This window comes from Coptis chinensis, chromosome 7 (assembly GCF_015680905.1).
Source record: "Coptis chinensis isolate HL-2020 chromosome 7, ASM1568090v1, whole genome shotgun sequence".
In the NCBI taxonomy this organism is placed as follows: Eukaryota; Viridiplantae; Streptophyta; class Magnoliopsida; order Ranunculales; family Ranunculaceae; genus Coptis; species Coptis chinensis.
Window position 1 is genome coordinate 16,121,569 of NC_141462.1, and position 16,469 is coordinate 16,138,037.

Here is a 16,469-nt window from a genome sequence, read left to right on the forward strand (position 1 = left end):
GGGTATTATTAGCCAGGCATACACATCGAGGCAAAGACATACGTTCTCAAATGCCACCAATGTCAAACATTTGGACACAACCATCTGAGTCCAGCACGAGAGTTGATCAACATAGCCAGCCCATGACCCTTCCATATGTATGGGCTAGACATCATGGGACCATTTATCCCACAAAAGAAAACATTACTCAAATACATCATAGCAGCCACATATTACTTCACCAAATGGGTTGAAGCAATCCCACTAGTCCAAGTCAAAGAAGTCCACGCCATTAACTTCATATGGACCAATATCATTACAAGATTTGATCTCGTCCACACCCTTGTCATGGACAACGAAACTCAATTTGCTAGCTCACAAGTCAAGGTATTTCTGCAAAAATGGCGCATCATTCAAGCATTTTCTACACCTACATATGCACAAAGCAATGGTCAAGCAGAGGCTACCAACATAGCAATCAAGGAAAATCTCCAAAAAAAGTTGGAGAGCAAGAAAAGCCAATGGCCGGAGCAACTCGAAAACATTCTATGGGCTTATAGAACAACAACCAGAGTCAGTACCAATGAATCTCCTTTCACACTTTGCTTCGGAACAGAGGCAGTCATACCATCAAAACTCACAATCACAACCACACGTTCTGACATCGTCGAAACAGGAGATAATGACACCATCTTCGCAAAAGAAGTTGATCTCCTAGAAGAGCGAAGGGAAACAGCTGCAATATCCCTAGCTCGGTACCACCAAATAATCCAACGATCTTACAACAAGAAGGTCATCTCAAGATCTTTCCAAGCTGGTGACCTAGTCCTCAAAAAGACTCTAGCTCTAGCCAAGCTCGACCCAACATGGGAAGGCCCCTACATCGTTGACAAAGTCGTTGGAAATGGAGCATACTGGATCAAAACATAGCTTGGTGATACGCTTCCCCGACCTTGGAATACAGCTCTCCTTAAGCGATTATATCAATAATTTTTTTTCCCCAGATGTATCAGTCAATATGAATAAAATTTCATCAACATTTCGAGTACAAATGTCACCTTTTTCATTACATGAGTACCATGCATCTCGCACTACCCAACCCGACCTAGGACATCACGATGTCAGGCCATACATCAAAGACGGAGTAAAAAATGACTCAACTACAATTACCACACAGTGGTAAATTATCAATCAATCTAACCCAAGGTCCACCAAAAGGACCCTAAATCAACTTAACACCAACACATGGCCAGGGTTAAGCATGATTCAACTATAAATTCTACGCAATTATCAGTCAAATTCAAACATATCCTAAAATGACCCACAATCAACTTAAGGCCTTTGAACAGGGTTAAGCTTGGCTCAATTGTAACTACCAATCAAAGGCTAGTTATTAGGCAATCGGAGTTCCCCCAAAAGAAACGACCCAATCAAACGCACAATCAAAATGCGACCTAGGTGATAGCTACAATCATCTCACCAGGTCATACAGGACATTAGATGATCTACTATAGTACAACAAGTCATCAGGACTATCACTATGCAGTACAGGTCGTCATACAACGAATCAAACAACAATAAAAGCAATCACATCCACAAAAAATTCAAAGACAACATCAAGGCAGAACAAGTAAGTAATTTAAATACTTTACTACTTAGAAATTTTGGTTGGATACTAGAGGCCCCCAGGTTATCCTGAGAAAACAACCTCAGCACCCCCATCATCAAAAATCAAAGTTATCAATATCAGTTATCAGTATCATCCAAAGCAAGTGAGAAAACATAGTTCATCATCATTCAAACAAATCAATAGCAAAGAGTAAAAAGGCACAGTCAGAGGACACGAGAAAAATTCTCCACATTCAAAGCCTCCAGTGGGCCATCCTCTTCACCAACAGGGCCCCTAGTTGAATCACCACTCACATTCACAACTTCTGTGGAGACCTCTTCAGTTGGGTGAATGTCTAGAGCAGCAGCAAGGTCGGATGGTAGATCAGGTTGTCTACTAGCATCTGCAACAGTACTTTCCACAACTACTGTTGTAGCCCCACTTTCAACCAACCTCTTTAGGGTTTTATACTTACATTTTAGCTCCAGGAAGTCATCCACCAGAACGTAAGTATCATCGCTCTCTACCAAGTCGACCAGGTCGTTATATTCCTTCTGAGCCCTTTCAGCAACAACCTGCACATTCCTGCACTCACCAATCCAGTTCTGCACTTCCACCTTTGAAGCATCAAGAGACGGTTGCAACAAGGCCACCTTACAAGCAAGATCTCCGACCTGCGACCTCAACCCAGACATTTCAGCTCGCTCCACCTCTTGAACAACAAGCAGCTTGTCATAAGCCTCCTTGGTAGCATCCAACTCCTTCTTGTATAGGTCGGAGATAAGTGCCATCTCTTTCAGCTTCCTATACATAGCCAAGACCTGACAACAAACAGAGTAAATCACAAAGCAGTAAAAGTGGAAAACAATATAATACCTAGGTCGGAGAGGCACTTACAAAGCACAGGGAGTGATCCATATCTTTAATATTCATCCCTAAGTTCTTCCCAGTCTCTAACTGATGTCTATCTCCATCTAGGGCAACGCTCTCCAGCAACTAAATAGTTCTTGAAACTACAGTCCCCATTCTTCACAAACTTACTCAACCCACTCACTGGGTCCTCATAAGTGACAAGTCTATCCAGAATGTCATCAGCACTCTTGTCACGTGGGGCCGTACTCCTCGATCCCTTCAACTTCTGGGCAACAGGCTCATTCTCACTAGCCTTCTTCTTGCCCCGGGTATCAGCAACCCCCACATCAACAGCAAGTTCCTTCAAATCCATCCTCTTCAATGGAGCTCGACCTGCAGAAGAACGACCTCCACCAGTACTAGGTCATTCCTCAGATTCAGTTCGGGACTTCTTCGATCCCTCCGTCTCAACCACTTTAGAGCACCTTTTCAAATTAGGCCTCCAGAACTGAGTGGGAGCATCACCACTACCACCAGCACTCCTACCACCGTGAACAGAATGTTCACCATCACCAACTTCAAAGCGTTTGGATGCAGAATGTTCACCATCACCCACTTCGGAGCGTTTAGATGCAAAACGGCTTTCTACAGCCCCTCCAGACGTCCTCACCGAAGTAGAACAGCTATCAGCAGCCCCTCTAACCATTCTCACTCCAGAAATAGGTGCCTTCCTTTGGCTCTCCCTCTCCATCCTCTTATCCGAGCTAGAATCAGAGATATCAAGAACAAGCTTTCGAGCCTTCTTCTTCTGCTCAGCTTTCTTCTTGTTAATCTTCACACAACCACGCCTCTTAAAATAATGAGCAACCTCCCCCAACAAAGCTTGTTTCTCCTCCCAACTCAAGCAAGCAAACTTTTCTATAACGTCAAGCTGAGAACGACCCCGAATGGAAACCTCTGCACAAAAGAAAACAAAAATATCATAACGTACAACATATCAAACACAAGATTTACATACGACCTACAATAGAGCTACCTACCAGCCCACTTTACAGAGCGGGTATTCAGCTCACACCCAGAGGGGGTGTAATTACCCACAACCAACAACGGCCTACGCCCCCATTCCTCCTTACTCACCCCCACAATCACAGATGACTTCCCCCTTACGACCTGCAAACTACAGTTCAGTACAGACGATCTCTTCACAGAAAAATGCTCCAAAACATCCCCTAAGCGGATATTATAATCCCGCTCATTCAATAAATCCAACACATGGAAAACCCTCCAACTATTCCCTATGAACTAGCATGGGCCTTTGTCATCACAATAGTTCAAAACCTCAACAGTAAGACGGGAAAACGACAACCTCATCCCAGCCTTCAACTACCCATAACAAACCACCACTCCACCATTCGGAGGAACATAATCCTTGTTATATATCCTCCTCTTCTCACCCAGGTCGGCATCTACCCAACCAAACTCCTCCTTCATATCAGCATAAAGCGACCTAGGCCCCACCTCCTCAGCCACCGTCTCCATTGAAGAAGACGATGAAGCCCCATCTCCACTATGAACCCTAACTTCAACATTATCTCCACTCAAAGTTCTCTCTCTCCACTAATCAACTTTAACTTCCCCACTCAAACTATCATGGGTAGCAGATATTATGAGTTCAAAAAAATAAACAAAAGATCAAATTTTGCAAGATCAAAAGACGCACCTGATACCAAAGATTGGAAAAGTTTTTTTTTTTTCTTTTCTCTCTTTCTTTCTTTCGCTCTGCTTTTTCCTAGATTAAAGAAATGAGGGAGTGAAACACCTTAACACATCAAAACCCCTCAGTTGCCAAAACCTCAAGAGAATACAAAACGTTTCGTGTTCCCACATAACATAATCATCACTCGCCCACAAATCGCCGTGATTTCGGGCCCACAAATTCAGCCCAACAGTTCCCACACATTTTTCAAAAGCCAATTAAACCTACCAGCTGTCCGACACGTGTTTTCAAAAACTTTATTTTACCCTTCCTTTTTACATCACAGTTGTCCAAAGAACGGATCAAATAAAGGGGGTTGTGTAAGTACCCTCCGTTTTGCACTACAGTACATATGTTCATACACCAGGTTGTTCTCCATCAACTTGTACCACTCTATTAGAACGTACCAACAACCCGAACCCATGTCGTCCCCAACATCAATTACAGCCATATATGAAAGCAAATCATCTAGTGCAATTCTGGAGCTCAGTCAACTTAACAATTAAGGAGTCATTTACTTTGTAACATCAGAGTAACGAGGAATCATTAAGATAGCACACAATGTGGATCTATACTTCATAACGGCCTGGAGTAAATAAGGAAAGTCAGCTCAAGCATCTATAAATAGAGAGAGATGAACTACGTAAGATTTTTTTTTTTTTTTTTTTTTTTTTAAAAGATAATTGATTAAAAAGATAATTTGAAAAGATACAAAGGAAAAGAATAAGTAGAGAAAAGTTGTCTAGTGTGAGTAACATCATATGTGCACCCACCTATTACAGCCCAAAATCAATAAGAGAATCAAAAATAGGTAGTGAAATGGTTCTCCAAGTTTCTCATGAAAAGAGGCCTTGTGTCCCACCATTTACTTTCCCCCCTTTGTAGTGCTGTTCCATGTCTCGAACAACTGTCCGCTCCTAAGTTAGTTTCTCGCCATGTTGCAGTTACATTTATCCATTTGGCTTTCTCCTTCAGCTGCCTCTATTTGGTTCTAACTTTCCAATGTACTGTGTCCTCTTGAAAGGCTTTAACCACTAAGGAAGAATCCGATTCAACCCATATATATTTCCAGTCCAATTCCAGAGCTCTCTGAATTCCTTCAATAACCGCAACAGTTTCTGCCATATAGTTAGTAGCAATACCTAAACCCCCTGCTGCTACCCCCAAGAATTCTCCTTTGTAGTCCCTTAGCACTATTCCCCACCGCCATACCGGATTTCCCCGAGCTTTAGCCTACATTCACTTTTAGGATCCCGGTGTTGGGGGAAGCCAGTAGCATTCGATAATTTGAGGAGCTCTTCTGGCCTTATGTGGAAGATGGAAGGTGTGCAGAGCTTTCATGTCCTTCATGCAGTTATTCATAGTACCTGATGAACAGTGGTAGGCTCTAATGATGGCTCTCCTGGCTAGGAAGCAGATATTCGAAAAACTGGATTTCTTCTGTTCATATATCAGCTTGTTCCGATTTTTCCACAAACTGACCATGCAAGTCAGCGAGCAAGCTTTCCACATATCCAAGATCAATGCGCTATGATGCTTGCTTTGTTGCATAATATCGTTGAAAGATTCGATACATGGTCGAATACTGAAAATTTGTCGTGCATGATTCCAAACTCTTTTTGCCAGAGGACAGTGGTACAAAATGTGGCCGAGAGTTTCTTCTTCCTGCTTACATATACAAAGATCGCTGGGCAAGTCGTGATCTTCCTCTTTTTGTAACCGATCATCTGTTCTCGATGTCCCTCTTACTAGCTTCCATGCAATGCCTTGTGTTTTAGGAAGTGTCATGGCGCTCCATATGAACTTGCAGCCCTTATGCTTCACTGCTTTCTTCCTGATGTCCTCGTGTGCTGCTGCTACCGAAAATAAACCCTTGCCATCAGAAAGCCATACTCTCTCATCTGCCTTAGAGTCATCAGGTTGTTGGAGAGAGAGGAGGTTAATACCGATTGCCTAAAGCACTTGTGAGAAGTTACCTGAGAATTCCCAATACCGACCCTGAATGAACTCCTGTAATCTTCCTTGGAATTTCTTGATATCTTTACTTTCAGCTGGGAAGAAATCGCAAATGGGTTTCTCACAGAACCGCCAGATTATTATTAGAAGCCCCATTACCCACTATCCATCCATGAAGTTCGGTCATTTCCTTAAGAGCCCATCTGATACCCCCAAACTGTCGATGTCTTGTAATTGTTCCAGTTGCCAGATCGATTTGTGTATTTTCCTCTCATAAACTTCGACCAGTCATTCTCCTCTCAGTAGCCAAATTCCCCACGCTTGTTTCATGAGCATGGAGAGGTTGATATCTTTTAGTCTCTGAATGCCTAGTCCACCTTCCTCTAAAGGTTTGCAAGTTTTTTCCCAAGACACCGTAAAAGATTTCCTCTCAGCCGGGTTACCACTCCATATGAAATTCCTGATGATTCTCTCACATTCTTTGATCACTGATTGTGGCCATCTGTAGATCGCCATATTGTGGACTGGAATACTATTTAGAACATGTCTCGCTAAAACAACCCTTCCTTGAAATGATAGCATTTTCCCCGCCCATCCTGCCGCTCTTTTCCTAATCTTGTCTACTAGCGGTGCTAGTGCCGCCTTTGTTACTCTACCCATGATCAATGGTACTCCAAGATATTTCTCTGGTAAGCTCCCCTCTTTGATTCCCATTGTTTCCTGAATCAAATCCTTCTTTCTGCTTTGCATTGGGCTTAGAAAAATCTTGCATTTCTCCTTATTTATGAGCTGTCCTGAGGTGTCTTGATACATGTTAAGAACCTTCACAACTTGCTTAATACATCTCATGTTTGCATTGCAGAAAAGAAAAATATCATCCGCAAACATCAAATGTGCATGAGGGACTACAGTACTTGGAGTTTATCACCATCCGCAAACTACGTAAGGCTTGATTCGAGTTTACCCCAAGAAACTTGATATGTAGGCAACTCTTATCCCAAGAAGAGTGCAGCCATTTCCTATCATGCAAATCATTAGGTCGTTGTCCAGTAAACACACCAAACCTTTACAAACACCATACGTTATGTAGCATACATACAACCCACCTAACGTCTTTCTTCTAGTACAAACAATCAGTGGCGGAGCCAGGGGGCCCATCATACACCATGGCATACCCTCACCTGACCCAAAAAAAAAAGTTATGGTGCAACTGCAGAAGTGCTAACTGCTAAGTGGTAAGTAAAAGACAAAAAAGAAAAAGAAAAGTGCGGCATGTGCTCATGAGTCATGAGAGAGGAAACAAAAGAGATATGCTGATGTCATGTGATGTACTTGATGTACAAATTTGATTCAGTTAAAGCAAATAGTACCAAAAAAGCAAATAGAAAACCAATACTACTTGTGTTCCTCTTTATCTCGTATTTATCCACCCATATATAAACCCAAACAGAAACCATCTTGTATCTATTAAAAAAAATAGAAAGAAAAAAACCCCTTTACATACTCTACTTCTTTTCTCCTCCATTCTATATTACTCTATATTAAAATTTAAGTCTTCTACTTTTCTACCCAAACAAATAACCTTACACCTACCGGTTTTGTGGAGGTAACTAGGTAACCCTTATATTATTTAATTTTTTGTCGTCTTTTACTGATTCATAAATCATATTATTTAGATTTTTTATATGTTTGTGATTATTATTTTATTTTGTGAATATTATTGGTGGTTTATTTTAATTCGTGCAATTTCAATTAAATTGATTGGTGGTTTATTTTAATTGTTTAAATAGCTATGCTAAAGTATTTGATCAAAGAAAAGTCGTTGCCCGCTTAACCAACTAGTAACACAGATCATGTTGTTAGTGTTGAAGTAGGATCCTCTTCAAAGTGAAGTCACCAAGAAACTGAGGATGGTGGTGTTGAACAACCTACATCAAAGCGGGTTCAACATGGAAATCGTGAAGAACTTGACTTGTCTAGTCTTCCGGGAGACCCTGGATTGAGGAACAAGATTTCAGATTATCATCCTAATGATCGTGACTCAGTGAGAAGAACATATTTGCTTAGGGGTCCTTGCCAGCCTAATCATACTTTTCCTCCAAGGACAATAGGCAAGAGGAACCGTCGCTTTCGAAAAGAGTGGTATGGAAAGTTTAGTTGGTTGGAATATAGCATTCACAAAGATGCCGCGTTTTGTCACTATTGTTATCTTTTTAAATCTGATCAGGGGGCACAAGGAGGCGGAGATGTTTTTTCTTACAAGGGGTTTACTAATTGGGAAAGGAAAACCAAATTAAAAGAGCATGTTGGAGGACCAAATAGTGCTCATAATATTGCTTTACTGAGGCAGCGGGGCATTGCTAAATCAAGAGCAGCATATCGAAACATTTCTTTATAGACAATCTGACCAAGTTCGAAGGGATTATCGAATACATCTAACTGCAATAACTGATTGTATTAGGTTTCTTTTGAAACAAGGTTTAGCTTTCCGTGGCCATGATGAATCAGAGGAATCGATCAGTAAAGGCAATTTTCTTGAACTTATACGATTTTTGAAAGATCATAACGAAGTCATTAAGAACGTTCTTGATAATGCTTCTAAAAATCAAAAATTGACCTCGCCTGATATACAAAAAAAGATTGTGAATGCAGCTACTGTGGAAACTACAAATGCTATTTTAAAGGATTATGGAAATTCATTATTTGCTATTTTAGTCGATGAAGCACGTGATATATCAATTAAAAAGCAAATGACAGTTGTTTTGCGTTATGTCGACAAGAAAGGTTACGTGATTGAGAGATTTTTTGGAGTTGTGCATGTTAAGGAAACTAGTGCAGTAACACTTAAAAAGGCAATTGATAAGTTGTTCTCTAAGTATGGGTTAAGTATATCTAGACTGCGTGGACAAGGGTATGATGGGGCCAGCAATATGCAAGGTGATTTGAATGGCCTAAAAACACTTATAATGAAAGAGAATGAGTTTGCATTTTATGTTCATTGTTTCGCTTATCAGCTTCAGTTAACCCTTGTATCAGTTGCAAAGAACCATGAGTCAATTGCTAACCTTTTTAGTGTTCTCTCTAATGTGGTAAATACTGTTGGAGCATCATGTAAGCGATGAGATATGTTACGCGAAGCAATGAAGGCTAGAGTTGTTGCAGCCTTACAAAGCGGAGAAATTTCAAGTGGTAAAGAGTTGAATCAAGAGACTAGTCTTAAACGATCTGGTGACACTCGATGGGGCTCACACTATTATACACTTCTTGGCATGATAAACAGTTATTATAGTTCAAGACTTGATGTGCTTGATAATATAGCGGAAGATGGTTCAAGCTCGAACAAAGAGGTGAGGCTTACTTAATTATTGAGTTCAAGATGATCTTTTGAATTTATCTTAAATTTGCATTTGATGAAAGCGATACTAGGAATTAGCAATGATTTGTCAAAGGCTTTGTAGCGTGAAGACCAAGACATTGTCAATGTTATGGCTCTTGTTAAAATAACAAAGGTACGCTTACAGACGATGAGAGATGATGGGTGGGATAGTCTCTTGATTGAAGTTTCTTCACTATGTGCCAAACATGATGTGGTTGTTCCAAATATGGAAGAGAGGTATGTGGCTCGAGGGAGGTCTCGACGAAGAGCGGAAGGAAGCACCAATTTACATTACTATCGTGTTGGATTATTCTATTACTGTATTGATTTGCAACTTCAAGAGTTAAACGACCGGTTTAATGAAGCAAACACAAAATTATTTCTTTGCATGGCATGTCTTGATCCTTGTGAGTCGTTTGCTGCTTTCGATAAGCAAAAGTTGATCCATTTTGCTAGACTTTATCCCGATGATTTTTCAGAGATAGACAGATGGAATTAGCAGATCAGCTTGAGAATTATATCATTGATGTGCGTTCCGATACTAAGTTTGGTAAAGTAAACGGAATTAGCAGCCTAGCCAAAATAATGGTTGAGACAAAGAAAGACATTGTGTACCCACTTGTGTATTTGTTGATTAAGTTGCCACTGATTTTACCTGTTGCTACTGCTACTGTGGAAATTAAAAGGCATTTTCTGCTATGAATATCATAAAAAATCGTCTGCGCAATCAGATGGCGGATGAATGGTTGAATGATTGTTTAATAACATACATTGAAAAATAAGTTTTTGATAGCATTGATACTGAGTTGATCTTGCAACGCTTCCAAAAGATAAAAAAGGATGACAAAAAAGAAGGGCGCCGAGGACAACTATGAATAAGTATTTGTTTAGATTAAATTATTTTTTTCTTTTCTTATTTTTTTTATATTACATTTATTGCAATTATTTTATATGATTTTTTTATGTTCGAAATATACTTGTTTTGTGATCGGATTTGAATTTTTAGTTAAAAAAAAATTAGTGGTTTTTTTTATTTTATGCTTGGCTTATGGGTGGCTCACCCTCACTTACATTCCTTGCTCCGCCACTCCAAACAGTGCAAACAACCAGAAGATTACTTCGATCTCCCTACCCTACCAAGAAAATAGTCTAATGTATACTCTGCATTTACATGCTTGTTCCATACTGATTGTAAGCTTTCAGTTGAGGCTTTCTCCTGGTGCAGAGCAATGCAAACTAAAGGCTTTCTCCAGCTGGTGCAGAGCAATGCAAACAGCTGGAAGGTTATCTACTCTACCTGACTCTTGGTAATAGCTTTCAATTGCCTTCGACAGGTTGTTATGGATGACAAATCTCTGAAAAAATATAAATGTTGTCACGTTGATAATAAGATTGTAAATAGATTCCTAGCGGTACGAAAATCAAGTAAATTTGCATCAGACACATAGCTCCTACAATACTCAACATCAGGTTTTTCTATTCCCATTCCAAAAGCTATAATTGCACATTCACCAAGCATCCTCCTGTGTGCCATTTCTTTTGAACTCTACTCTTTGTCGAGCAGCTAAACCAGAATGGTAATAGGATGTTTATCTTATAGACAAGAAGACACTTCCATAACTATTGAAAGACAGTAGACCATTCCACACATATCACGAAAGCAGTCTGTTATCTGTTGGCAGTGTTGCTTCAGGTGGATCCTTAACTTTACCTGTTACTTCGTTGTTCAAATTTGGTCTACTGAAGCTTGTCTCGAGAACATGAGAACTTTAAAACTCAATAATGCCGTGCAACATAGGCACCGAATTTAAGATATGGACATTTTACAAAATTCCAAAAAGATTAGCCTATGCACAAGAACCATCACTAAAGAATTGGAAAGCATAAAGAACGCAACTGGGGGTCAATTATTAACTGGTCCTCAGGTAAATCCTGTCAACCAACAAACAAATACATCTCTAAGAATGACAGGAGAATAGGACTGGGAATCAATTGTGTCAAAAATCAAAATAATACCCTGTTGAATTGAAGACATGGTCCATCAACTCACATTTGGGAGAACTCAGTCATACTCCAGTACCTGAAGGACACTAGAAAGCGTAGTGCTGGACGTAAAGATAGGATTACCAGTGGTATACGTGTTTATAAACCAGATGCTCACAATTATTCACTCAATGCAATTCAATCCTAAGTGCATTGTCAGGCAGGCGATCTGATAAGCAATCAGTAAGTGGAACAACTAGTATTCTACTTATGCCAAATTGAAATCCTACAAAATGCAGTATAATTAACCTAAAGCTAAGTCCAATGGTGCGGCAAAACATCAAATATTACAGAAATTCTAATCCAATGGTGTGTCAAAATGCTAACCGGTCAACGCTATCGGTATAAGTTTACCTATCTATAGCGCCACTTTTAATGAGATAGTGTCAAGTCTACATGCCAGTATGAGTGGCGGGTAGAAGAAATCTAACCCACATGCCACACTGTGTGGCAGGTAGAATTTTTTTTTTAAATCTTTTTTCCCACACGCCTTTGGGAATGGGGCTGGAGAGTGGAGAGTCCAAAAAAAAAAAAATTCCTTCATATACGGCCATTGGTACTGGCGCTGTCAAAAAAACCATTGGTTTTGGAAATGGTAACCCACTATCACCATCCACTCACTATCTACTGTACTATTTGTTAGAAAAATGATTTGCTCAAATCCATTTAAATATGAATGAGTAGTTTGTCTCCCAAGTTACCCCACTTAAGATGAAATGGGTTTTTCAAAACAAGATGCGTAATGTGAAAAAACCTTTTCAAAATGATGCATTTGTTTGAAACAATTGCATTATGCGAAAAGGTCGCGACCTTTTGAAATGTGCACCGGTTTGAAACAATTGCATCATGCCGAAAAGGTGCAACCTTTCGAAATAGGCACCGGTTCAAACAGGCTATATGCCTAAATGGTGTGTCCTTTCAAACATGTGACTTTTCAAAGAGTTGCTTACTTTTTCCCAAGAGTCACTGTGTTGTTTCGAAAAAGCACCACTCACCTATAAATAGTGGATGAATTTGGAGAGAAAAAAAGACACCGATCACACGAGTTCGATCTTTCTCTTCTCCTTGATTCTTAGTCAAATACTATGTTGTGTTCATTTGAGTCTATAGAATTGAAGTGCTAGCTTTCTATAGAAGGAAATCCGTTCTATCTTGGGAGATAGTTTCCCATCAACCTTCAAGCACCGTGAGGGGGGGGAAATCTGTCTTAAGGACATAGTGTATCTACACTAGGCTCGGATTTAATTAAGAAGTACAAGACACTTACAAGACAAAAGGTTTGTATAGTTTGGTAATTGGTAAAGAGTAAGTACAATTAAGTTGTATATTCCTAACAACTTAAGACGATTCCTTTTTCTTCTTCTTCTTTACCAACGTAATTTGTTTTACTCGCTCTTTTCTTTTGGTTTAAGGAAATAACGAAGATGTGTTTCTATTTTAGAATAGAAATGACAACACCACCACCAGTTCTCCTATTCATGTTGTTCCTATTTCATTTGTTAGACCTACTAGTTCGTTGAATGGTATGAACATTTTGGTCCCCGATGACGACCTTATGTTAAGTAGAAGTGGAACTCAATAACTACGGTGTATACTAGCAATGGTAGATACCGGTTCAACTCATACGTTAATCTCTCGAAAGTATGTATCACGAGGCTATTGGATTGAAACTAGCGTAATGTACAAGCTCTATGAGAGGCTTGAACCAAGAAGCCGAACCGGTGAAAGGACTTCGCTTTGGAAGTTGACATTAAGATGCAATAACCGGGCGAGGAAAGGTGGACCCGATGGTAGCTCGCTTAGACCATTTTCAAGTCATTCTTGGAATGGACTTCTTGAAAGCAAACAAGGTGGTGGTAATGCCACACTTGGAGGGAATTATGATCCAAGATTCCGAGAATCCTTGCTTCATTCCAGATGTTAGGAATGGAGGGTGCTAAAAGGGTTATAAAAATATTGTATTATTTGTAAGATATATGTGTTTTACTATTGCGCCAAAGAGTGTCAATAAAGAAGATTGCTTAAGATATTATTTTATAAGCATACTTGTAAGCAAAATTGAGGTCTTAGAAGTGTTTTTGACACTATATGAATGATATGTGACATTCTTTAAGAAGAAGCCTCACTTGAAAAACATATATCTAAATGGTTTTCCAATTTATTGACTTTGTCATGAGAAATTGGAAAAATGTGGGGGATTATGTATCTTCTTGAATTACTCAATTCAAAATTGGAAATTTGTTGAAGCATTACTCAAAAGACATCAAATGTGGTGTTTTGCTCTAGGAGAGATGCATAAATTTCAAAGAAATCCTTATAGCAAACGTGCATAGCAAGGTCCACTATATATGGAATCATAATTCATAGCGTTGGACGAGGCTGTAGACGAAGCTGAGTGACTTCGAAATTTCTTAGAGGATATTCCAAACTGGGCTAAACTTGCGGCCCGCCAGTGTATACACCGTGGATGACCAATCTGCTATTGGTAGAGCACGCAGTAGCATGTATAACGGAAGTCTCGACATATACGTTGTAGACATAATACCGTTAGACAATTGTTCTCAAATGGAGTTATCTCAATCGACTATGTAAGGTCAAAAGATAACATTGGGATCCGCTTTACAAAAGGTTTAATAAGAGAGCAAGTAGAAAGATTATCAAGGGGAATGGGCTTAAAGTTTTTGAGATAATCAACCAAGAGTCATCATAATGGAAAAACCAACCTAGTTATTTGGAGATCCCAAGATCTAGGTTCAATGGGCCAACCGAATTATGTTTGTGACTCGGTTAGCACCTTTGGAGAGTAATATTATACTCTAACCCATTCCTATATAAGACAATCGCATATCCGCCATGAGAACCGGATAAGTCAAGCTTTTAATGATTTACTATATCTGGAAAGTTATGTTATCCAAGTGGAGTATTGCAGGATACTCTTTATAGAAATCACCTATGTTAGTGCGAAGTGGGGCCGCTTCTATGAGAATTTTAAAGACAAATGTCTCAAAAGCACTATCTGAAACCAAGAAGTGTTCAAGGCCAAAATGAACACAAACGTGAGAACCAACAGTATTCGAGATGGTACTGCGTGAAGATGATTGTCTAGGTTTATACAAATGGCTGACAGTTCAAGGACATTAATTGAAGTCTACTGACCGTCCAATTAAATCCGATCGTCTTTCACTAAGGCAAGTTCAAGGCCTCCCATGCTACTTGACCTGATGCGGTATCTTTTCATTTGTAAAAGAACGTAAACCGATGTTTATGATAGAAGAAGCCAAATTTTCATTCATGTGGGGATTGTTAGAAAAATGATTTGCTCAAATCCATTTAAATATGAATGAGTAGTTTGTCTCCAAAGTTACCCCACTTAAGATGAAATGGGTTTTTCTTGAAAAGTAATGTAATGTGAGAAAAACTTTTTCAAAATGATGCATTTGTTTGAAACAATTGCATTATGCGAAAAGGTCGCGACCTTCGAAATGTGCCTTTGGTTTGAAACAAATAAGCATCATGCCGAAAAGGTGCAACCTTTCGAAATAGGCACTTTGTTCAAAACAAATCTTATATGCCGAAATGGTGTATCCTTTCGAAATATGTGACTTTTCAAAGAGTTGCTTACTTTTTCCCAAGAGTCACTGTGTTGTTTCGAAAAGGCACCACTCACCTATAAATAGTGGATGAATTTAGAGTGAAAAAAAGACACCAGATCACACAGAGTTCTGATATTTCTCTTCTCCCTCAGTTCTTAGTCAAATACTATGTTGTGTTCGCTGAGTATATAGAATTGAAGTGCTAGCTTTCTATAGAAGGAAATCCGTTCTATCTTGGGAGATAGTTTCTCATCAACCTTCAAGCACCGTGAGGGGAAAAATCTGTCTTAAGGACATAGTGTATCTACACTAGGCTCGGATTTAATTAAGAAGTACAAGACACTTACAAGACAAAAGATTTGTATAGTTTGGTAATTGGTAAAGAGTAAGTACAATTAAATTGTATATTCCTAACACTATTGTGGTTTGGTGGGATAGCGCACCAAACCATTGGACTTAGCCTAAAAATGTATGCATGTGCTTCATCAATTACATACGGAAATTTTTATGACAAAAAGGACTTTATCTCTTTTCAACTGCTCGAGAAAATGGACAAAGGCACAAAAGTGTATAGCAAAGAGACTGCGTAGGGGAAAACACATACAATCAACAAAATACCTCTGGGCTAGACAAAAGAACGACGAACCATAATAGAAAAAACTTTACTCTTTTCCCACAGTGAATACATACGGTACTTGACGGTTCACTCTTTAACCTAACAAAACTGGTAAAACAGATATCGATCAAAGGTTCACTCTTTTCCCATAATTTAATTTGTACTTATGGCTTTCATTTATGTTATTGACCAACACTATGTCACTATACTATTTGAACCATATCTTTTCAAACAACTGAAATAAACCAAAAGTATATATTGAGAATTTGTAAGTTCAAACTTTAGGGCCCTGCACCATTATTAGTAAGTGGTGATTTATGCATATACAAAATAGTCAAATTCTCCTTTTTCTTTTTCAGTAAACCCATAATCCGGTCTAGAACAAATTCAATTAAAAACCGGAAAAAGATTTGTAAACAAGGAAAAAGAAACACAAAAAAAGAAACAGAGAACAACTGTGAAGATATAAAAGGAGGTTTTGTTTTTGGAATATTACCAAACAGTTGTTTACAGAATTTTCGTCCAAATGAATGATTCTTCATCTATATTTTTCCCGCTCAAAATGGAAATACGCGTAGCTGCGTAGAATGCAAAAAGAAAAAGAGTGTATTAAGTCATGGGTATTTCCAAGTCATTTCACACACACGGTTAGACAGAGTTTTAAAAGGAGTACAAAACTAAGAGGAACC

The 16,469-nt window shown here is 39.2% G+C and overlaps 1 protein-coding gene across 1 annotated transcript; it reads left to right on the forward strand.

Moving 5' to 3' along the window:
- The first annotated feature begins 9,292 nt into the window (after positions 1-9,292).
- On the forward strand, positions 9,293-10,230 carry LOC147486239 (uncharacterized). The gene is made up of 3 exons (XM_086573688.1): positions 9,293-9,499; positions 9,611-9,765; positions 10,008-10,230. Exons 1-3 carry the CDS (start codon positions 9,293-9,295, stop codon positions 10,228-10,230), a joined length of 585 nt encoding a protein of 194 aa, XP_086429814.1.
- The last annotated feature ends 6,239 nt before the right edge of the window (positions 10,231-16,469 follow it).